Below are 24,068 nucleotides of genomic sequence, written 5' to 3' on the forward strand. Positions count from 1 at the left end.
GCTTTTCTTTTCTTTGTAAAGATTTGTGGTTTTGTATGTCTAATCTTTCTGTGATACTTTTCTCCCTGTTTTTCCATTAGTAAAATGCATACATCAGGTGCTCTTGTTTATTGGAGTCATGTCTTTTATTGTGTTCTTGCTAAAGTTACATGTTCTGCCAACATATGACACAATATGCCTTGTGCAAGCTAGTGTATTTCTATGTGTAGATTAAGTTATTAAATTCAGTTGTGAAAGGCTTTTGCCACAGACCAGGCACCAATTTATTTTGGCTGTGTTTGGTCACATGTGCTAGTAATGTTTCCCCTCACTGGGTCATTAAAAGTAATGAAAGGAAGTATCCCTGGAGAGAGAGAGAGTTGATTTTAAAAAAAATAAAAAATCTGCTGCTAACTTATCTCAATGTTAAAAGATAAGTTATGTGTGGAAAAGTTTCTTCTTTCAACTAGTAATAAAAACTACAGGAAAAAAATGGCAACTTTTTTTTCCATTTTGTTCATTATTGTCAATTTAATTTATGGTTGATGATTATAACTTACTTTTGTATTTCTGTCTGTGGCTTTCACTGATTTGTTAAAACTCGCTTCCTAGTGGCAGGAATGTGTGAGTTGCAACAAAAGTACTCTCTTGCATGGAGATGTGCGAAAGTCGACTTAGGAAAGGAAGTAAAGCTAAATTTGTTTGAACTTTTAGGTATTTTCAGTTTGTAACATTGTATTTCGGCTGTCATCACTGACAAATAGAGTGTTTCCAATTTGGTTAACACTTTGTTGTGTTTAGAAGGCAAATATGTCCATATTAAGTCTGTGGGTATGCATGAGTACTTTATTGTAGCCTGTCATCTCAAAGGTTGATTTTGACCAGTATTTTTTCAGTTTGTATTTATTTCAGAACTGTGGGTTTTAAAAAACACAACTTTCACATCATCATCATAATCTTGGTTTTGTTTTGTTGTTTTAGTTATATTTACATTGGTGCTAACTGGTAACTTTTTTACCAAAAGTGAAAACAGGACAAGAACTCACTTTGTTAAAGCCGGTCCTCACTTTGCACATATAGCAGAGGGTGCTGTGTCATGAGTAAAACCACAGTAAATTATGATAGTTTCAGCCTACCAAGTACCACTCTGACATTACAAGCATATTGTGAACCTGTCCAAGGCACTGCCAAAAGTTGCCTTTTGTGTGGTAAGAGCCATGTGCTTGCATGCTGCATGCATCCCCAATGTGAATGGACGAACACCTGGTTGTTGTATGTATTTTCTCTAACTCCCATCAGGGTCTCACTGTGCGGGCCTGTTTAGCACCTCAGTGCTCGGGGGTTCTTCAAGTGCACCTAACCTACAGGATTATGCTCGTACTCATCGTAAAAAGCTGACTTCTGGCTTCACAGATGGTATGTGCACACTCTCGCACATGCACACACAAATCCCTGTGCCACATTAAAACTCTAAAGATAAATTGTAGGTTACTGATTTTAATGGAATCCTAGAATCCTTTGCCTTAGTATTCATTGTATGAGTTTTTATTGCTTCCATATTGCCTATAGCTTGCTTATATTTAACTTAATAGCATAGTTAATTCTTATTTCTGTCTTGAAAACTAGCTCACAGACTTGTAATACATGCCAGAAGATTTCAACAAGTGCATTTTTTAAGTAAACCCAAAATTTTGGTTTTGAAATTCTTCTCTCATTTTAAACTTCGGATTTTATCATTATTCACTGAACCAAATAAATTACTTGGAGGATACACAAGGAATGGAAGAAATTGCAAACTAACAAGTTAAATACTGATGGTGAAAATTTTAGGATTCCTGACCTTTTTTCGGTGGGATTTTGGTTACAAAGGAGCAGAAGATTTTCAGTTTTGGATAGAGAAGAAATTCTGTCACTAGATTTCAGAATGTAAAGCTGTCAAAGCATACCTTTATAACTCTAAGGTGAAATAGTATTCATGCAGTTTTCCCCCAATTCACTCCTCAGTGTTCCGTTCTAATCTGATATAACCTTGTATGCCAGAATCATCAACTCATTTTGCTTGTTTTCATACACTCCATCATACATCTTACAGTTCCCAACAATGCAAATTTTCTTCTTTTTAACCTCTGTCTAGATTTTAGCCTTTTTCCTCGGTCCCTTCTGCATGCCACTCAGTTCTAATACCTTCTTATCTTTTCTTTTTTTCTTCTTACCTTTTTTAAAATGCCCCTCTTTTGGTAGCTGTTACAAATTTCAGGTACCTGTTTTTCTCTTTCTCAGACACCACACGCGGTTCTGCTGTTAAAAGGTTTTCTATCTCATTTGCTCGACACCCAACCAATGGTACGTTTTGCTTTTATTTTAAAAACAAAAACAAAAACAAAAGGTTCTTTTGCTTCATCCCTTTTTTTTTTTTTTTAATTTCAAATACGGGTGTACACTATCATCCAGCTGTCTGTTGTTCCTAACTTCAAACACAACCCCAAATATATTTGTAATCATAAGATGTCCTAATCCCTTCTTTACCATTTATTAGTATAAATACAACATCAAAATTCATTCCTTAGAAAAATCCTTAAAAAAACTGAAGTTCTTCTGTTAGTCCTGATCTCTGCAGTAAGTTATCCTTCCCAGCTTCTTCTGTGATCAGACTGTATGGTACAGGATAAAAACAGAATCACATCTGATCTTTATTAGACATGCACTTCTTGACAACTGCTGTTTCCTCTTTGTCTTTCTCCTGCTGAGCTGTTCACCCGAGCCTGCTGACTTTAAAATAAATCACTGAATTGACAGCTGGAGTTCATAACTACCTTCTTGAAGTGATGCTAAATTAAATACTAACGCAGAAGCTTTGGTTCCGTTCCTGCTAAATTGCTAAACTTATCATTGGACAAAAATTTATATTACCTTATCATAGTTTGCTGTTCATCAGATGTGCAAATAACTTACATATTGCACTAAAAATCACAGCAAGAGTTTCCTGTTGCTTACATTGACCTCTTGAGCTTCAAGAGTGAGAGTTAGCTTGTCTTCAGTGTATCACAGTTACAAAAAAAAGTCTGGTTTAATACACAGGACAGAGTTATGTCTTTCTCTTCCTCAGCAAAATATTTTGTGCCTATTTTTTTATGTGATTAAATAGGTCCAAATCGTGTCCTGTTCATGAAAACCAGACTCAGTCTACAGCATCCACTGGATCGTAATGTAGCTTTTCCAGATTGCAGTTTTAAAACATGCATGACTACTGTCAGAGTACACTGATGTGTTTTTATTGAAACTGCAGTAAAAATAATCAGGTTTTTTGTGTTAGATTGAAAATGTATTTTCCTAGAAACAAGGTTTTTTAAAAAGGCTGGGTTTTTGTTTGGCTTTATTATATTAATTTGGAATCACAATGACTTTCTGCACTGCAATGTTCCTTTAAGGGAAGCTGCTATACTGAGGCTGAATTAATACCATTAAGACTGTTTGATCTAAAAGGCCAATTCTAGTGCCCAGTTTCAAATAGGAAAGTTAGGAGTCCAATGGTCATCTTTAGAGTTAAACCAGATAATATTTCCAAAACACAAAAGATCAGAAAGTTAAGACCTGCATTTGACTATCAGTATGTAATAATATGATTATTTTCTGTTTCGTTTAGCACTTCTTGTGGCTGCATTCTTTGATAAAAGATCTACATTGCTTTTAATGAATGCATTGATTATTCTGATTAAGTTAATACAGCAGTTTTACCACACATCTATGCAGATTAATGCATGTTGTATGAGCCCCTATGAAACGTAAGCATATTGCTGGTTTCTGAGGGTTCTCTACTAACATAAGAACATATTGATGTTGTTTTGTCTGTCCTCTGGGCTATCATTCTGATTCTCCTTGTCCCTTTCACTCTGTTTGTTTGTTTGTTTTATTTTTATGTTGTTATCACACCCTCTTAACTCATTTCAGACTACCCCCCATCTTTAGTTCAAGGAACATGGTGAAACAACTATCTTCTGACAGTGCTTTACCTTATTTTCTGGGCCTCTGTGCAGAACATCCACACCTCTTTAGGTGCTGGTCCATTTCCATTGTGGAATTTCTAGGCTTCAGTGGTATGTCTCTATAGCTTTTAAATTTAAGACAACAGGGTGGCTTTTTGAGATGTTGCGTTTAACACTTTCATTGTCTTGCTTTTGGTGGGCACAGTGTTTTCAGAATAAATACAGCCCAAAACCAAAGGCTGTTAGTTTACAGGAAATAGCTTTTTTAAAGGGATACTGTCAGGCTTCTTCATCATTAAAATTCAAATGTATTTATCATAATATAATAAAATATAATAAAAAATTCAAATAAACACTGCAGAAAACTGTTCAAAACTTGGGGAGGGGGGTAGGAAACAAACTATGGAGGGGAAATTCCTGAAAGAAGAAAACCTTTTTCTTTTATTTTTTTAAAGGGCATGGGTGTATTTTAAAATTCCTTTCCGGTTTTCTGTAATGCTGCATTATAACACTAATTTCTGTTAAAAACCTGACATTGTCCCTACTGTGTTCTGTGCAAAATTTTTAAAAAAAATAAATTCTAATTCAAGTGATAGTGACTATGTTGGCAGTGCAAACAGATAAATCTTGCATATTACTGTAATGCAAAGAAAGGGCTTGCGCTTTGCATGCGTGCATAGTTATCTAGGATATTAGTGTGTATGACAAACATCTTAGTGCTTACTGCTTACTGCAGCTTAGTTACTGTCTTTATAGGAAAATAAAAATTAAATATATGGTGGTATTTCTTTTGTACATGAAAGCCAAGTTTCCATGCAATGCAACATTTTATTTGTAATATAAGTGAAGCTCACAGAAATACATGTCAATTGACTGTGTATTTGAAGCAACTGTTCCTCAGATTTGAGTATGGCCAGGGTGGATTCAAATATAAATGCAGACATTTGGGGGTTGAAATTTTGTTGAGGTACTTCTCTGTGCAAGGCACTAAATGAAGAGTGAGTGGGGAACACTGGGCATCACAGAAATATTGATGCTTAGTATTTCAAGGGAGGGGATAGTTCAAAATCGTAATGCTATCTCTAAAAAATGTACCTTGAACTGAAATTTGAAACATTATTTCATTCACTATATGTTTCTTCATTTAAATATCTTAAAAGAAATGTAGCAACTGTAAATTTACAGTATTGAATTACAAAGTTGTAATGTTACAGCTATACATTGAAAATACCAATGGACATATTTTACTCTTCTGAAATGCAGTTGGATGAAGAGCTGTTTGTTGAGTAGTCAAATTTGTATCACTTTAGAGAACTGCAGGGTTTTTTTGCCAATATGTATAAATGCTTCTTAATACGTTAGTAATATGTTATGCATGGTTGGTGTATGATCAGTGTTAATATAGAAGAGCGAAGTCTGATACGTTTTTAGATTTTGGGTTGCTATACTTATTCTTCTAATCTTTCAAGTACTTTTTTAAATGCAGAAAGGTAGGTGTAAATCTGTCTTAAAATGTTAAAATATATAATCTCAAAGTACAAAAGTATTAACAGTGGTTTTCCTTTGAAATTTAAGGCAACAGTTTGCTTTCACAGAATACTGAAGATGATAGAACGTCAATTCTGCAAATTTATTTCCTGGAAGTTGTAGCATTTCTAGTTCTTTTCTGCTAACAGTTGACAACATAACTATCCTATTTTACTTGAATGAATGAGTTACCTATTTAGTATTGTGCCAGGTATGAGAATGAGTAGGAGATAAACTACCATTTCATAATTTTTTGTTTTTTAAGGATTTAATACATTTGTCTTAGAGGAAAACTGTCATTAACTGACTGGGAAGTAAAAGAGCACAGTTGTAATGTTTGAAGACCACTTTATGTGTAACATGGGGATTTGTATCCCATGTTATGTTATGTGTCACCTTTAGTTTAGTACACCCAGGAAACTGGCACATCTTATTCCTATGCCAGTAATATTTAGTGTCTAGAGACTACTATGTCTGCATGTGCTGATTTATATTCTTTTTTATCATGCATTAATACTTGCCCATGCAATAGCTTAAATTCTATCTTATGTTTGGAAATCTCTTTCTTTAATGATTATTTTTCTTTCAGGTTTTGAACTATATTCAATGGTGCCTTCTATTTGCCCTTTGGAAACTCTACACAACTCCTTGTCTCTGAAGCAGGTTGATGAATTTCTTGCCTCTGTTGCTGCTCCATCAAGGGAAAATCTACAGGAGACATGTACTGATTTTAGTTTGTAATTATGTTAATTTTAAACTTCTAAAAATTGTCTATTTAATATTTCTAGTGTTTTACAGCTAACAAGGAAACTAAGACTGCTGCTTTAAAAAGTTAACTATGTACATAAACCATAATTTTAATTTCGGCAGAATTATTTTGCAGTGTGGACATTGTCTTAATTCATTGTGTAATGTCTCTGTTCACTGTGGTAGTATATTAAGGATTTAATTTAATAGTAATGAGTTTATTTCCTCACATTAAGAACTTCTCTCTACTATCCACACTCACAGCTGAATTACAAGAAATGCTTTTTTTTAGTGAGCATGGAGTATTTCCAACTTTATCCTGTACTGTTGTACAGGCAGTAACCTCAGCAGAGTAGTGTTGCCTTTTATGTGCCTTTTACATCTGAAAACTGTGTTATTTTCTGTTTCTTTAAACATTACTTGGGGTTTCACATGTGGAACACCTTGCAGTTACTTCAGTTTTTAGAAGTTTGTGCTGCATACTTCATGTTCAAGTGATCTTGAAATTAAATGCAACCTAAGTTCTGTCCATGTGTATGTCTCTGGAGGATGACTTCCCATTGTAATTCTGCTGCTGCGTCTTTGAAAACAGTTTCAGTTAGTTCTGATTTACCATGTATTAGAATGCTTATAATTCACATGTCAGGTGATTGAAAATAATCTTCTAGAGGAAATGTCTAAAAACTCAAGCTTTGATCAGGAAATTTGTGCTTGCTAGTACTGATACAAAGGTCACCTGGATGTTAGGATTTTTCCTATTTTTCTGTTATTTTAATTTTATACAGTTTAGATTTTAATGAGCAGCTAATTTGATAGGATAGGCTTTGTATATATGACAAAGAAGATAAGCAGTTTAAGAAAACTGATATTACTGGAAACAAGCTCAGTGAGGCTTAGATGTATTTGAAAATTTTGGGCTATTTAACGTGCTTTGTTACACTAGTGAAGAAGTTCATAGCTCTTCAAAATCAGTTCAGAATTTACAGAAGATGAAAAAATACTTTTAAAAAACTGGCATACTTCTGTAGTGGTCTGGTTGTCAACTTTCTACAAAGGAGTGATTGGAAGATATACTTGATAGAATTCAGGCCATAGGGGCTTTGTTCTGCTGTTTTCCTGTACCATCGAGAAATTGTCTAGAGAATAATCTGTTGTATGCACTTTAAGTAGGTACTTTGCACTAAATGGATTCCAGTGCAATCTTCATAACCTATGAGAAGTAGCAGTAATGCTTTTGCCAGTCTTCTGGCAAGGCAGCTGTTACTGAAATTTGGCTTAGCTGCCTTAGCAGCATTAAGTTACCAGGTATTTTTCTGAGGTTAAAGATTCTTAGATTTGTCTTTCATGCTTAAAATTTTGGTATTAGAGTCAAAAGTCAGTAGCTGAGCTGCAGGTTTTGCATCTGTGCTGTCTATTGCTGGACAGATACACAGTTCTGTGGCTGCTGGTTTAGACATTTTCTCAGGTGAGAGTATTTTTGTTATTAATGATGTGTATCTTTTTTTTTTTCCCTGTCCATTTCAGCTTCTCCATCTTACATGATTCCACTGTCAGGAAGAAAAATGTCTTTAAATACATATACCCCTGCAAAAATTCAACCAACACCACTTGAAACTTTCCCTGAAAGGACAGCAATAGAGAAACAAACCTTACGTAAGTAACTTCTGTCAGAGGCAGAATGGCTAACTTCATTACATTGCTTCCAGGAGTAGGATTCTTATCTATTACATTATTTTTTAGGGCAGCTATTTCTTAACATTGACTTTCTCAGTAAGTGGGATAATTTTATGGATGAGGGAGAACTTGGTGCACAAATAGTTTTAGCAGTAAAACTGTGCTAATGGTTACTTTCTTTTACCCTCTGAAATGTTGGAAGAATTTCTGTGGCCTGAAAATTCAGTGTTTTGTTTTAAAGTATAACAGTATTTCCAGCTATCTCCAAGTAAGACATGCAAAGGAAATTTTTGTTTTATTTAAATGACAGAATTTCTTAAGATACTCTCTAAACATTTACCATGGAGTTCTGTGACCAAGTTGCCAATAACATGATCATGCATTCAGCTATCAGTATATTCAGTCTGAACTGTCAGCCAGCTATACTATCTGCTTTTGCATAGTTCCACTGTTTTGAGAGCCTCCAGAACAAAATACCATTGCACTTCTGATCTTACTAGATGTAGTGTAGTTTTATGTGTTTCTGTGCTAGGTAGCTTGCATTTTTCTTGCTTTTGATGCTTTTTAGCATGGATATTTTTAAGTGTAAGACTTAATACTTTTTTTTTTCTTCATCTGTACAGCTACCCCTGGATCTTCTATTTGTGTGTCTAACATAAAGCTATCTCTTGAAGAAGCCTCGCTAGATTTAGAACTTAGTGGTGAAACTCTTTCTGAGAACAAATGAAGCTGATCAGACAGAACTGGAAGCAACTTCTTAAACAATTCTTTAGTGTGCTTTCAACTAAATTATTGAGCTTTCAAAAGCCATTTATGTCTGCAGTTCATCATGCACTTAAGAATACTTAGTTTATATATGGTTAACTAGCGTGCACTCTAGATATTTAGGTCAAATTTTCTCATTTTCTAAAACATTTCATGAAGTGTATTTATCAGTCTGATAAACTGCACACCTTTAATGGAAAAGCTGCACATGAACCTTTTCAGTGTCTTCAAGTATGTACTGTTAACTTGTACATAGAGAATACCAATTCAGTCGTATGTGTTACAGTGGCTCTGTTGATGTCACTGTGATGAAGGCATTGTCTGCTGTCAGTATAAACTCCTATTTTCAGGAGTTTATATTCTCGCTGTGAATTTCTTTTGTGGGCTGAAATGTAAAAAACATGCTGGCTAAAAGCTTTTTCTTTTTAATTTAACTACATGTCCAAAGAGATGTCTTTTGCCTGGTCTTGGAGATAAGCAGATGTTTTCTGCATTTGAATTATTTTATATCACATATGCTGCAATAATTAGGCATGGTGGAGTGAGTTAATGTATTAATGTGAGTTAATGTGAGTCTCCTTATTTTATTTTGTGTTTACATCAGATCTGTAACGTTCAAATTCACCTTCTCTTTTGTTGTGTAGTATACATGCAGATAAAACTGTCTTTTGTATGTTTTTATCCAAAACTTCTTTTGTTTACCAAAAAGATAGATTTATTTGCTTTCCCATGTGTATCTACAAAAAGGAAATATTAAAAAGCAGGTTGTATAAGAAGACAGATTGTCACAGCCAGTCTGCTAGTAATATCCTGTAATTGTAGATATTCCATCTATGCTTTGCTGTCGTCCCTTTGGAGTAGGACTACCAGAACTCAGTACTTACTGTTGCAAAATACTCATCATAGCCTGGGAATTTTCGTACCTCTCTCCTTCCAATCTAGGTGGTTGACAACAGCTCAAATATTTTATAAAAGCAGTGAGAAGCATTAGTAAATCAGTGGAACTTTTGAGTTACTGGATTATATAGAGTCTCACAGTCTCAGCAGTTCTTGTGGTTCTATCTGTGGCATGAAAAATTATTGAATTATTACAATTATCACATGTAAGAAAAATATTGTCCACATTTTAAGTTCAAGAGGCTGATCAGTAATAACTGACTTCAGAAGTAAAAGTTAGATAACTCGTTTCACATTTAAGTTGCAGAAGATGCAGCTTCCAAGTCATATTTTTAAGTAGGGCTCTACTCTTCAGAGCCAGTGCAACTAATTACATTCACTTTGCCACAGGCTCTGTTTTCAGTGTTTACCCCACAAAATGGCTTCAGCAGACTAATTCGAAAAATGCTGGTTAAATATAAAAAATATGAAGGGTTTCACAGCTATATTCTTAAAATACTTAATTTTCTGTAGTATAATTGTGTTATTGACAGTCTTGGTCTTGCACACAAATGAATGTACGCTTGTTTACCATTTGAAAAAAAAACAAAAACAAAAATTAAAGTATGCGTATCATTCCAGCCAACCAAAGCTGTGGCATACCTTTTTTAATGTGCTCCTAAATAAAAACAAGGTCACTAGCAACTTCTCTCCTCTTTTGTTTTAAGAGTACATGTCAAATATAGTGAGTAGTTGACTCTAGTCTCAGTGGAAAAAGAATTTGCAAATAATACACAGATAGATAATCCATATACAAATAAGTAAAACTTTCTCTTGACATTGAAAGACAGGACTTACAAGAAACAAGGGTTTGTTTTTTTTTTAATACTAAAAAAGTTTAACAGCAGTCAAACATTCTGCAGTGCTTCCTCATGTTTCAGCATGGTAACATTAAATACAGTATGACTATGAGTGTTCTTCTGTTTCCTATTACTAGTCTGGCAATATGGAGTACAGAGCTGACTGAAACCTATTTTTAGTCCAAATTCTTTATGCAGTTGGACTCACACATTAAACTTTTTGGACTGTGTATCCTATTCCTATCAGATTTGACAGAAATCAAGAAAATCAATGGTTGCATATGACTGTAACTCCCAAAATATCAATACCCTGAAATGTAGTTTAAGTAAACATTTAGGATTTCTTCCAAAATAAAGCATCAGTACCAAACAAAGCAAAACACAAGTTTGTATAAACTCCTAAAATTGTATATTTTATCGGGTTTATGTTTCTTTGTTACACTAAAGACATACATTTGTGTTTTCTATTTATACTAGCATTAAAATTGTTTTAGAGAAAGCAGATGTGCTTTCATAGTTCAGTTTTGCAGGAATTCATATAACAAGCCTAGCAAGGTATGCATGCAAAAAATAACGATCATACACTGATGTATTATATCAAAACCAGCAGAGTTTAGAGGAATCAATCATATAATCACAGAATGATTTTTAATTTCCTAGCTGTCTTAAAGCAAAGAAAGTTCACCCAACAGCCTAAGTACTGCTAAGTCAGTATTCTTTATTCACGGCGCCAGACACATGGGATAGCTCCCCGAAAATCTGCGTGCCTTAGAAGCTAAGGTGAGAGATATATATACAGCTGATACCTAATTATGTGTAATATTTCTAAGAAACAGTTTACATATTCATTAGTTTCCCGAGGAATCATTTACATAAGTGTCAGTCCATTATCACATGTGTGTTAAGTCCATGAGGGTCTCCTGGGGGTTGTTTACTTCACCCTTGAGTCTTCCTCAGAGGAACCTCTGGCCGAGTTCTGTCTCTTCTCCCGTTTTTATCTCTGCTGACTCCACAGTAGAACTGGTTACAGCAGGCATCCCTAGTCGCAGTTGAAGGGCTTCTTTCTTCTTCAAGGACCCTTGTATTTCGTCCCTAAAACTACAGATAAGCTCACACAAAAGGCTTTTACAACTCACTAGGCAGTAGGCCCAGATGAAGAGATTTACGCCCTATTAACAATTAACTAATTTCTGATACCATTGAGCTCTATTTGCTTTCATTTTAAACAGCAGAAAAAGTGTTTAGAAAATTAGTTTATAGGGATGTCATTAAGAGTGGTGACACAGCCTTTTCAGTATCTGCAGTGACTGCTGCCCTTGGGCTCGGACAGTCAGCAGAACCCACACCACAAACAATACAGCTGAGTAACACTACAGCAAGCTAACACTTTACACTAGGAATGAGTTTTGGTGCCTGATTATGTATTTTGCTTATGCTATCTTTGAGATACAGTTTTTGCGTGAAGGCAGTAAGTAGGTCACACAGCACTGACAATTCTCAAAACTTTTTTCATCTTCTGTACTGACTTTAGTTTTGCATTTAAAAAATAGAAAAAAGAAGCAGAAGGATCTAGGAAATGCACCCATGAATGTTCACACCATTCTTCAGTACTGGGGCCTATTTTATTCCTACAGAGCATTCCTATGTAACAAAGGGATAATGATGTGTGCTAATTAGCATTACAAGCAAGTATTTAACTCTCCAATATCCACAGCTGCATATTTTGTTCATGGAAGGATATGTATGTTTAGTTTTAGGCTAATAAAAAAATTACATGAGGCATTTATGTTTCAGTTCCTACTGACAAGGCTTAATTAACTGCCAATAATCAATTGATATTACTCTGTGAGACACTGTCTATTTTGTAAATGGTACTAACACTCTTCATGTGTCCCAGCGTTAACTGCTATTTCCCATTTTATTGCTGCCAAATTTGATGCAATTTTTAAGAGGTCCAGGCATAGCTCTTCAAAGAGAGCTAAGAATATTGTTTCAAACACTGCTAGAGTTTCCTGTCCAGCTGTGTGCACCTTTGTTTTGAATTCAGATGTGTACTTGAAGGGAACTGGGGTGGCAGTGGGGGAGTCACAAAATTATCTGGGTTGGAAGGGACCTTAAAGATCATCAAGCTCCAACCCTGCCTCCCCCCCCATGGCCAGGGACACCTCCCACTAGACCAGGTTGCTCAAAGCTCCATCTTACCTGCCCTTGAACACTTCCAGTGATGAGGCCTCCACAGCTCCTCTGGGCAACACGTTCCAGTGTCTTGTCACCCTCACAGTGAAGTATTTCTTCCTAATACTTAACCTAAATCTCCCCTCTTCCAGTTTAAGCCTTTATCCATTTCCTCTTGCTTATAAAAAGTCACCCCCCAGCTTTCCTGAAGCCCCCATGCGGGTACTGGGAGGCTGCTATGAGGTCTCCCCTGGGCCTTGTCTTCTCCAGGCTGAAGAACCCCAACTGTCTTAGTCTGTCTTCATAGTAGAGGTGCTCCAGCTCTCTGATTGTCTTCACGACCCTCCTCTGGACTCGCTCCAGGAGCTCCACATCCTTCTTACGTTGTGGGCTCCAGAACTGGACACAGTACTCCAGGTGCAGAGTTTGGCAATAGCATGTTTGCTCAGCCTTTGAGTAGCAAAAAGTAATGGGGAAATGATCCAATTGTTGGCAAAAGCATTACTGCAGGTTTGTATCTAGTCAATCTCCAAACTCTGTAGATGGGGAAATACCACAGATGTTACAGAGAGAGATGGACAGTACTACAGCGAAGAGGAAGTCACCAGGAGGTGAATACTTCAGCCCTTCTTATAACTGTGTACAAAGTCAAAAAACATATGAGACTAAGCGAGAATACGGGAGTATGTGGAACAGATGGAAGACAAGGCTCGTGCCACGAAGGCTCCCTGCCTAGCACTTCAGAGGTGCCGTTGCAGAGGGATCCAAAAAGACATTTCAACTCCTTTGACGCAGCTGACCCGGTGTCTCCCAGCTCCGCAGGAACCCGTGTCACTGGGCCGCTGGAGCCTGCAGGCCCGCTGCCCCGCCCCGGCTGCCCAAGGCGCTGCTGCCCCGCCGCGACCGGCTCCTCGCATCAGCAGCAGGCGAGGGGGGTTTTGACAGAGAGGGGACGAGGCGCGCAGCAGGGAAGGCAACGAGGCGAGAGGACGCCGCGGCACTGCCAGGGCCAGGTCGAGTCGAACCCACCCCGCCGCGGGCTACTGGAACGGGAGACTCCCTGGCTGCTCCTGTAACCCTTCCCACAGCCGCAGGAAGCCAAACCTCCCGGCACCGCCCGCCGCCAGCTGGCGCAGCGGCCCAGCCGCAGCTGGCGGGCAGCGCCGAGCCGGGCCAGGGAGGGAAGCCGCGAAGCCTCGCTGCTCCTCCGGCGCCCTACGCGGCGCCCCGCAGCCCTGGAGCGCAGGTAGGAGGCGGAGACCGGGCCGCACTGCGCAGCCGTTGCGGGGAGGCCAGGGCCTCGGCTCCGGCCGCGCCTCACGGAGCGGGCACTGGAGCGGGGTCCGCGGGTGGGCCCAGGGTGGGGAGGGTGCTGGGCCGAGCCTGGGGCCGCGGCGGCGCCGTGCGGGGTGCTGCGGGGCGGCGGGCACGGCTGGGGAGGGCGGCGGGCGGCGGCAGGGCCCGCGGGGGTGTCGTTGGCAGCCGCCAGGCCAGGGTGGGAGCCATGGCGAGCGGCGCGGCCCGGCCCTGCCCTCCCGCGGGTGGCGGCAATGGCGGCGCTGCCCGCGCAGCGCGGCTGCTGGGCGCCGGGCGGGGCTGCTGGGCCGGGCCGCGGGCCGAGGCTCCTCACGCGGGCCTTCTCCCCGCAGCGTGCGGGTCCCGCTGCATATCCCCCGCCTGCCGCCGCCGTGAGCCGCTCCCGCTGCAGGCCCGACTCGGAGCTCCGCAGCTGCCACGCTTTCTCCAGCAGCAGCAGCAGCAGCTGGTAAGCGCTGTGGAAGCGAGCAGGCCTTGCTTGGCACCGCAGAGCGTTCCTGGAGCCGCCCGGGCAGTCCCGGAGACCGGCGCGATTCCCGGTCCCCCGTGCGGAAGGGAGCCCGGGCATCGTGTAGGGCCTGCAGAGAGGTCGCTCAGATGTGACTTCGATGCCAGCTACGAGTAAAAGCATAAACGGTGTAAAAGCCAAAGTTAATCTGTTAGCAGCTGTATTTTTAACTATTTATGTCTCTTAATGAAGAGTGGTTCTCACAGTGACACTGAATGGAGGCAGGTGAGGCAATGTCAGTGCCATTTCTGAGATTAAATTCTTGCACAACAGTACCAGCACTGTAGCATGGCTGTCTTCATCATCTCCTCTTCAGCCAGCTTTGTCCACCTGGCTTGCATAATCATCTGCAAATGTTATGGTGAGGTCACATGAACTGAATATTTTGTGTCAGTGTTTTCTGTTTGCACTAGTTTTAAGTTTAATACAAATATGCCATACCTGCATGTGCTTTTGAGCATTTATGAATTTTTACTCCAGACATGGATTACTCTTAAATGCATAGTTTTAGGTAGCATTGAAGTAAGGGAAGGAGGATTTGAAAAGGCAGAGAAGAAAACTTGAAAGCCATTATGTATGAAACTCTACTAAGCTTGAGGAAGTGACCTTTAGCAATGGGAATGGTATAGGCAAATGAAACACCTTTCCAGCAAACACCTAAGTATGCTGAAGTTTGCATCAAGAGAAAGAACTGGTCGTTTAAAGTGGTTCAGTTAAAAACCAAAACAAAAAACCCTAAAAGCTGCATTGATTAAACTTTTTTTTTTCCTAATCTTTCAGTAGGTGTTATTTTTACTGGCATCTCTCTTTGAATAGCTGTTCCTAATCAAAGGCTGAATGTAATACTATTTTTGTTTAGGTCGATGGTTTCAAAGTAGTACCTGCAGAGCTCTATTTTCAGATGTGGCAACAGAGGATCCTAGTAGACATGCATTTTTCCTCTTGACATGAAAGCAATGGAGACCCTTATTGCCATTAGCATATTGTAAAAGACAAAAATCTGTGTTTATTTAGTGAAATCTGTAAAACCTTAAAAACTCTGGACTTTTTCTGCCTTTTTTCCCCCTCTCTATTTTTGTTATTTTAAAAAGGCAATTTAATTTTTGTTGATCAGTCAGGTTTTGCGATGTTTTTTTGCTGGTGTGTTTTTTCCAGGTGAGCTAACCTGAAACAGGAGAGAAGAGAATTTTGAAAATTAAACTTATATTTTAGTTAGTGATAAGATGGAAATCAAAACCACAGACAAATAAAAAGCTTTTTTTCAAACATATTTCTGCCTAGCTAACATTTTTTAACTTACTAACCAACTAAAGATTAAAAATCGTTTATTTTACTATATTCATCAGCTTTTTTAAGCATGTCTCACTGCTTGATCTTTTGATGAGTACAGGTAATAAACAGCTATCTCTGTGGCGGCCAGGAGCGTCAGCTTACTGATAGAGTGAGAGGGAAGTGTTCTGTGATTCCATCCAGCAAGGAAAACATGTTGTTTAAAAGACTAAATATTTTTGAAAAGTTGCCCTCTGTTAAACACTTCCATCTAATACTTCTTTATTTCCCACCATTTTCTATTACTTTCCTTGCTTGCTAAGTCTGCTTATACAAAATTCACTAGCCTGGACTGACTCCTGAAATTCCATCTATCTCTTTTCTGTGTAAATTGTACATTCTGTCACGCTGATCTGATCTGCTGGCTGTCCCATCTATGGAATGAGCTAGTCCTAGGAGCAGCCAGTTGGAGTTCCTTAGTAATTAGTTTGTGATCCTCTTAATTTTTAAAAGGTAGTTTTCTGGATGATAATTGTTTTCTGTTTAAAACTTCATTAATTAGAGTTATTAAGAAATAGGTTAAATAGTTCTTGCTTCTTGGCATAGGAGCATATGATTAGAAGTTTAATCTTCTTTTGCAAAACATTTAATAATTCCTTGAGTTTTTTGTATAAACCTTGTATTTCTGTACAAACCATGTGGTATTGTGCAGTGTACTGGATTGCTGACGGGCTTAATACTGCACCTGTTGACAAAAACCTCCCCCCCCATGCTATTCTGTAGTTACAATTTTTACTAGTTGTTTTGTGGACTGTTGTTTTATATTACATTTGAAAGTTCCTGCACTGGCATTATTAATTCAGTAGTACACATTTCTCTGTTTTCTTGAGACCTGCATAATCATAACATACACTTTATGTATAATTTCATTTTCTTGCAATTAATTTTGAGAAAAAATGTCTGCTAAACTTTGTTTATAGTCCATCTGGTTGTTGTCTTGTATGGTGAAACATTTTAATACTACATCGATTAAGTTTGGAATTTCTCCTAAGGAACAGCAAGAGTTGGTGAAGAATATGTAATTCATTGATACATTTCAAGAGCTTTTTCTCTGTGATTCCCCCCTTTCCTGTGTCTAAAAACATGACATTAGTCTGTAAAACATAACACAGCTCATATAGGAGACCTTCAAGAGCGTGGTGAAGCAATATTAAAATCCCTTCAGCTGAAGGTAACAAGCATAGCTGAAAGCAATCATCTCGCTCTGACAGTATGTGCACCCATATCACCAGCTAGCACTGAAAGAAACTACAAGCTGCCTACATCTCAGTGTCTATGGCCTGCCCAACTCTAGAAAAAGAAATGTGGTGCCTTTGTGGGTGCTTTTACATAGCTAAAATTTAGTTGGATTTTTTTTTTTTTTTCAACGAAGTATTTCACTTGTTTTAATTACAAATTGGAAATAATTATTTCCAGAAAACTTTGGTCTACAAAGACCTGATTTCAGTCGTAGAGAAGTAAGATGGGATTTCTAAGAGCACATACCATATGTATGTGAAATGTTCATTTTAGCCTGCAAGGAGAAAAGTTTAGACCTTATTCTTCCCCTTCATAAGCAGAGACAACTGAAATAATTAAAACTATGTGTGCTGGCTTCACATGTGCTTCACATGTGCTGCGTGACCTTACTCCTGATGGTCTGACAAATGTATCTTTTGAGTGCATTGTATATGTTAAGTAATAGTAACATAGAGAAAGAGAAGTGTCAAAACTGGCTTGATATCTCTCTTTCAGTATGTTAGATTCTTTTACAGAGTTAGTATCACTGAATATATTGCCATCTTTCCATTCTTCCATCTACTTACTGCAATTTTGAATATTTTATCAATGAGATCTTTCTGATGCCTAACAAATGGTACTGCCTCCAGGTTTGGCATGAAGGGGGAAAAAAAGAATCTCTTCTTAAAAAAAAATAAAAATTCAGTAGTTGGATAGACAGAAATTCAATGCTGTTTCTAAGGGGAAAAAAAAAAAAAAAAGGCTTCTTCTAAAATCAGTTAATATTTTAGTTGAGAAGATAAGTAACAGTGTACATTCCACTTAATGTGGTGATATCAAAATAATGCAGTCTTTACATAGCACAGAAGTGTCAAACCTCTCTTCATCTTTCTTTGTCTTCTTTAAATATTAAGTAATTAAATGTGATACTGTTGTCACACAAATTACTAGGATTTAAAAAGATGAAGCAAAAGTTATCATTGGGTGCAGTAAGAGCACATAGTGAGAGGTTATTCCAACAACAGATGTACAGTGTGTGTATTACTATGGTGTGGTGTTAGGGTGCCCGTGCATCTTTGCATAGTATCTGACACTTCCATTAAAGATTCTATAATAGGAAAGCCTTTTTTTTTTTAATTTTTCAAAATGTGGAGGTTTTCATGTTTTACCCTTAAAGAACTATCTCAAGCATATTAATTTATTCTTTGAGGTAATGCAGTGATTTATAGTAGTTACCGTAGTATTTCTATGCATTACTCCTTTTTTTCTGTGTTTTAGACAGTTTTCTCAACAGTTAGCTGGACTGGATTAGGTGAATTTATATGCAGAGCCTGCTTTATAATATAAAAAAAATCGATAAGATCTTGTTAATTCTTAATGAAGAGAATTGTGCTCTGGAAGCATTTCTTGTCTGTATTGGTCAAGTGATTGCTTTTGGTTACTGTTATTTTTAGTTACTTTCTGTATTACATATTTATATATGTTTTTATTTTTATTTAATTATATGAAGCAGCAGCAAAGAAGATCATATCTCATCTTGTTTCTCCTTTTTGTTTTAATTCAATATTAGATCTTTAATTATACATGTCTTGAATTGACATTACTCCAAGAAGCAAGAAGACAAGGCAGCAATCACAAGGAGTATTTTTGAACTGTTAATACTTGTTTTTTCAGTATTAGAATTGATGCTGAGAATTACTAATGTCCTTAAACTACTACACAGTGAAGAACCTGGTAGTAGTCATCCAAAATCTTGTAACTATGGAAATGGCCTAACAATGCAGTGTAAAAGGTTTAAATACGTTTGTAGTTAATTCTAAGTCACAGATCCTGTGACTCTCTCAAGTAGTTTTCTTTTATAGAATTGTTCTTAGTAATGTTTCTCTCTATTTTTTTACCAGATAAAGAGACAAGGATGTTGAAGCCATATAGCAGCTTGAGTAATTAATTTTAAAAATCTTGAGAAAGAACAGCTGAACACATGCATGCTTCATTTCGAACCTCTGGGTCTGGAGCTGGCCCGTTACTCCTTTCACTAGCTAGCAGTCCTGTTCTCTTAGCCTTCTGATGTTTCTGGCACCAGCTTCTGATGCTACCATTGCTTATGAGCATCTGTTGGATTTCTTGTTTTTTAGGGCTGTTCTTCGCACTGAAGCACAAAAATGGAAGTTCTGCCATTTCAGGATGAAGTACTACTTGCTGAATTTAAGGCTTTTCTGTTCTGATTTTCCTTTGTACTGCTTTTGTCCAGAGAGAGGTAATTGATAGTGAACTCCTGCCTTCTTCCCTTCTGCTTGTAGTTACTCTTCAAAGGTGATTAGTTTTTGTTACCAGGGCATACACACGTTTCAGACAGAGGCAATTTAATTTTAAGACCTGTGTTCTGAGAAGAGTTTTGTGTTTTAAGTTCTCAGAGCTTTTTTTAACTCAAAAAGTGCATGAAGGCATCCCTTCCTCCACATGTATTGGTGTCTGTTGGCTTTGTAGCTTTGTTACTGTTTATATGTGACTAGGTACTATGATTAATTTCTAATCTTGCTGAATGACTGTTTTATTTATACTTTTTATAGCATTTCTGGTACTTAACACAGGGAGTCAAGTATTTCTAGAACATTACTGGTAAGATTTCTGAACTGCAGGATAAAAATAAAAAACTAAAATTATAAGAACAGTTAAATATTCAGGTTTCTTGGCTAAAACCACAGTTTAACACAGGGCTGTCAATTAAATGACAGTAATGCTATCCCCTCCCACCCAGATAGGGAAAGGAGAGAGAGAATAAGGGGAGAGTCTTCCTGATTGAAATATAAACTAAACAGCTTTAATGAAATAGTGATGAAAGAAAATATGTACAAATACATACAAATATGTGCAGGAGTGTACAAAACCTCTATTGCTCACCACCCACAACAAGTCTCATGGCACTCCCCTGAGCCACAGGCAGTCCTGAAAAAGGTCTGGATTGCTACCAGAGCTAGTGGCAAGGCAGACAGGAGCTGAGGGTGGAGATGCAAGAGTCTGGAATGCACAGGTCTAGGGATCAAGGGAGACGGAGAGACGGAATCCTTGTTGGACCTTGGCAATGGGCAGAAGAGAGCTTGACTTCCAGTATCCCTCAGTTTATACTGATTATGACACGTAGGAGATGGAATACTCTAGCCAGTTTTGGTCACCTGTCTATTTCGCTCCTCCCTACAGAAGGGCTGTAGATACAACTCTTCTAGTGTCCAAAGCAGCATATCTGACAAAAGCAAAGTTACTCCATCTCTCAGCAGTTGCTATAAACATTTGGGTGTTATCAGTCCACTAGCTGGAAAATTTGCTGTTAATTTTTGCAAGTGTGCTGCTTGGAAGGAAGTCCACTGAAAAGAAAAAAAACAAGTAGAAAGAAAATTGGCTTCATCCTGGTCTAAACCAGCAGCCAAAAGTTTTAATGCAAAAAAAAGGTAAGCTTAAATTTTGCATGAGGCTAGATTATTTTATTTTGCAAGTGTGATTTGCACACAGCTTCCCCTTTTAACACAAATTATTAGAGATATGCTGCTATGTTCATTAAATGTTAGTATACTGTTTCCTTTGTGAGAAATACATTAAAGTAAAATAGAGTGAGTTTGGTTGGTTCATTTGAAATCAACCTTGGAACAGGTTTGTTGTTTTTTTTTTTTCAGGGGAAAGATTGCTGATGAATAGCAATGTTGAACACCCAGGATGCCATTCTTGGAATCTAAAGCAAGCTGTCTTCACATCTGGAGCAGGGAGGCATAGATGTACTTTCAATAGGCCGGGTCTGGTCCATAGTCATGCCTGACTGAGGTAGTAGCTGTTAAACAGATTTTTTAAAAGCTTTGTTTACTGAGATTATTGTCAATAGAAAAAAATACACTACTGAATATGGGAGAAGTTGCTGTGGATGTGCTGATGGATGTAGATGGCCTCAGAGGTGAGGTGCTGTTAGGAATCGCATGGACTAAAAGGATTAAAAATGGACTGGAAACATGCTTACATTTTTGTTTACAGTACTATAAAAAATGTTTTTAATGTTAAAGAATATCAGGAGTATATTTTGGGGACTTTTATTTTAAAAACCCAAGATAACTTTAAAAGGCAGATGTCTTTGATAGTTTTGTTACTCAACACCCTGCAGAGCAAAAGACAAGGCTGACTAGACAAGTACAGGTCATGACTTCTGGGTGATACAAAATCTCATTTCTGCGATCCTCTCTCAGCTTTATGTCGCAAAAAGGTTCTGTTTCTGATCAAGCCCTGTTTTATTTTTAGGAGGATAGCATTGTGTGTAAAATGGAAGTTGACATAAACGGAGAATCCAGAATGACCCTATCCAGCCTCCCTGTGCCTCTTGCAGAGGTTTGTCCCAGGGGCAGGACAGAATCAGAGAAGCCCCGCTGCTCCAGTACCCCCTGCTCACCAATGCGGCAGACGGTTGCGGGATATCAGATCCTTCGCATGGATTCTAACTACCTGGTTGGTTTTGCAACTGGAGAGGAGCTGCTAAAATTAGCTCAGAAGTGTACAGGAGGTGAAGAGAATAAAGGGGAATCTGGGTTGAACTTGCACACCAGACACCTTGATTCAGGACTTACACGTTCCTCCCGTTTCTACAAAACTAGAAGTAGGTACTATCAGCCGTATGAGATCCCAGCAGTAAATGGAAGGAGGAGGAGACGGATGCCCAGCTCAGGGGATAAATGCACTAAGGCTTTACCATATGAACCTTACAAGGCACTTCATGCTCCCTTGCCTCTTTGCATTTTAAAAGGTAAAAAGGCTCGTTCAAAATCCTTGGACTACCTCAATTTAGACAAAATGAGCATTAAGGAAGCTGTTGACACAGAAGTGCTACAATACCAGCTCCAACATCTTAACCTTAGGGGGGATCTTATGTTTGCAAGAAATAACACATGATCTGTCATCTCACATTTAGAACAAATTTCTCGTTATTTCTCTTGCTGCAAAAATCCACTGTTGTACTGTATACATGACTGTCTGCATTGTAGGCGGTCATATCAGCTAAATTTTATCAGAAAGTAATTTATTTTAATTGAATCTTTGCAATCCAGTGTGTTACAAATATTTCTGAGCAAGCAGCTTTTGATGAAAATTTACTACAACTGGTGGATATTTTTTTGGACACGTTTAAAAAAGGTTTTGATTTTTGGGTTTAGGATATTCTTTTTGTACAGTTAGATCCAGTATTTACAGTAATTGAACACTGATAAATTGGTGGTGTCTGCTTGGTTGTTGCTAATTTTGGCTTGATGCTAGAAACTGCTCTTAGATCCAAGTACTCAAATTTAGGAGGCTTTTTGATTTTACTTTTTGTTCCTGTATTCTACAATAAAACATATGTACTTTTTGTCATGGATGAGAAAGTGAGCTAGACTGAACTGGATAACTTGCTATTTAAAAAGTCAAGTTCAGACATTTTCAAACTGCACTTGCACTGGTGGTGAGGATTAGATTCACTCATAAAACAAATCTTTGCTACTTGAATCCTATTATTTTTTTGTTCTGCATGAAAGTAATTGCATTTTCTCTGCTACAGAAGTCGTTCAGGATTAGTATTTGAGTTACTAAAAACAAATCTCTTGGTGAGTGAGGGGTCTGTTGTTTTTTTTGTTGATGGGATTTACTTTTTACCTTTTCTTGGTACACAAACAAGGATTCACTTCAGATTCCAGTAATTAAACTGAAATGTCTGCGTTGGTATGTCACTAATGTTTTTTATTTTTATTCATTATTTCTCTATCATGTATAGTAACAGAAGTTTTAGAATAACTTCCAGATTGCTTTGGAAATCCCGGTGATTTGTGGCACCGAACACCTGAGATCTCAAAAGCTGATTTTTTTTTTTTAATAGAGTATAACTGAAGTATTTCTATATTAACATTAAAAGATAATCCTAGATTATTCAACACAGTAGACTGAATACACTGGCTTACTTTTAATTAAGAATTTTTTATCCAAACTTGATGTGAAATGCTGTTTTGACAGCTGTATACCTGGATGTATTGAGAATGTTTTAGTAACTTATGTTAAAAAATTAAAAATAGCTTTCAGGCTTTCTTCTTGGGTGCAGTCATTTACTGAAACAGTGAGTAATTCTACCAGAAACAACTGATCAGATGTTTCAAAACAATGTGATCTTCTTTTTAATGTCTTCTGCGAGAAGTATTTAGCTTCAGTAAGTCTGCATTTTGCTGGTTTGGCTATCTTTTTTTAGGTTTATTAGAGTTTTTGAAACAACCCACTATCTATTTTCAAAAGGTAACTACACCTGTTTAAATTTAATATACTGAACAATGATCTTTAAAGTCTTCAGTTTTGGAAAGTAAAAGTCTTCAGTTTGGAAAACAGGATGTGTTCAAATGCTAATGAGATGGGACTTCTGTTTAAGGAATAAACAACCACTGTTTATTGAAATGCTCTATGAAACTCTACTTCTGGCTGAAAAATAAAAAAGGGTGGTATAAACACATATTGTTGTGGAGTCTTCTGCTTTTTAGGAAAAAGAGGACAACTTTAGACCAGGAATCATTTAAAAAACAGCTTTAAAGCAAGGATCTTGGACTTGTGTGAAATAGATGGCTCTAGGTTTGTTACTTTGTTTGAGAAAATGAGCAATGGAAATATTTTGTGCACGTTTGTAATGTCATTCTGTTCTGTAATTTTATAGCTGTACTAATCTGGAAGTTGATGGCTATCTAGTTAAGTTCAAACATAAAAAAAATTGTTCCTACTTGTTCCATTTTTTTTTGTTCCATGTTTTGCTTTTTGATGCTTACATGTGGTAATACTGTTTGCTTAAATCATACACACTTGCAGCTCTCATAGTAGATACTCATGCAAGGGCCCAATGTTTTTCAAGTTTGATTTTTAATGTTCTTCAGCAGAACTCTTTACATCTGCGGAGACTTCCTCCTTTTACCTCTGAATTAAGCAAAATCTCAGCCAAATGAAGACTTTTGATCCTGTCTTTTTCTTGGTGCTTATAATGTCTTCCATTACATTATGCTGTTAAAGATGAGATGGTTCTTCAGACTACTAAAAGAAAATTGGAGATTAGCAATATTGATCTTTCAAGTGAGTTCT

General features: G+C 37.6%; 2 protein-coding genes across 13 annotated transcripts in view; both read left to right on the forward strand.

The window, feature by feature from the left end:
• Positions 1-9,225, forward strand: part of PPIP5K2 (diphosphoinositol pentakisphosphate kinase 2) — a 55,326-nt gene extending 46,101 nt beyond the window's left edge. For 5 of the 10 annotated variants that reach the window (XM_051643640.1, XM_051643641.1, XM_051643639.1 and 2 more), the window contains 5 exons: positions 1,279-1,395; positions 2,260-2,322; positions 6,079-6,210; positions 7,761-7,889; positions 8,534-9,225. In XM_051643640.1, coding sequence (XP_051499600.1) covers positions 1,279-1,395; positions 2,260-2,322; positions 6,079-6,210; positions 7,761-7,889; positions 8,534-8,637 — 545 coding nt within the window. In that variant the 3' untranslated portion in view covers positions 8,638-9,225. The remainder of the gene's footprint in view (positions 1-1,278; positions 1,396-2,259; positions 2,323-6,078; positions 6,211-7,760; positions 7,890-8,533) is intronic. The other 5 variants (XM_051643642.1, XM_051643647.1, XM_051643646.1 and 2 more) reach the window with 3 other exon arrangements.
• A 4,475-nt stretch (positions 9,226-13,700) lies between these two features.
• On the forward strand, positions 13,701-23,454 carry MACIR (macrophage immunometabolism regulator). 3 transcript variants are annotated; one of them, XM_051643671.1, is made up of 4 exons: positions 13,701-13,832; positions 19,094-19,215; positions 20,627-20,771; positions 21,237-23,454. In XM_051643671.1, exon 4 carries the CDS (start codon positions 21,258-21,260, stop codon positions 21,879-21,881), a length of 624 nt encoding a protein of 207 aa, XP_051499631.1. In that variant the 5' UTR covers positions 13,701-13,832; positions 19,094-19,215; positions 20,627-20,771; positions 21,237-21,257; the 3' UTR covers positions 21,882-23,454. The 3 variants fall into 3 exon arrangements, with proteins under 3 accessions (XP_051499631.1, XP_051499633.1, XP_051499632.1); XM_051643672.1 differs by lacking the exon at positions 13,701-13,832 and adding an exon at positions 14,133-14,351; XM_051643673.1 differs by lacking the exons at positions 19,094-19,215; positions 20,627-20,771.
• The last annotated feature ends 614 nt before the right edge of the window (positions 23,455-24,068 follow it).

The sequence above is a fragment of the Apus apus genome, chromosome Z (assembly GCF_020740795.1).
Source record: "Apus apus isolate bApuApu2 chromosome Z, bApuApu2.pri.cur, whole genome shotgun sequence".
Taxonomy (NCBI): domain Eukaryota; kingdom Metazoa; phylum Chordata; class Aves; order Apodiformes; family Apodidae; genus Apus; species Apus apus.

Coding starts and splice junctions, on each gene's coding strand:
- MACIR (XM_051643671.1), top strand. CDS start 21,258: ATGGAAGTTGACATAAACGGAGAATCCAGAATGACCCTATCCAGCCTC.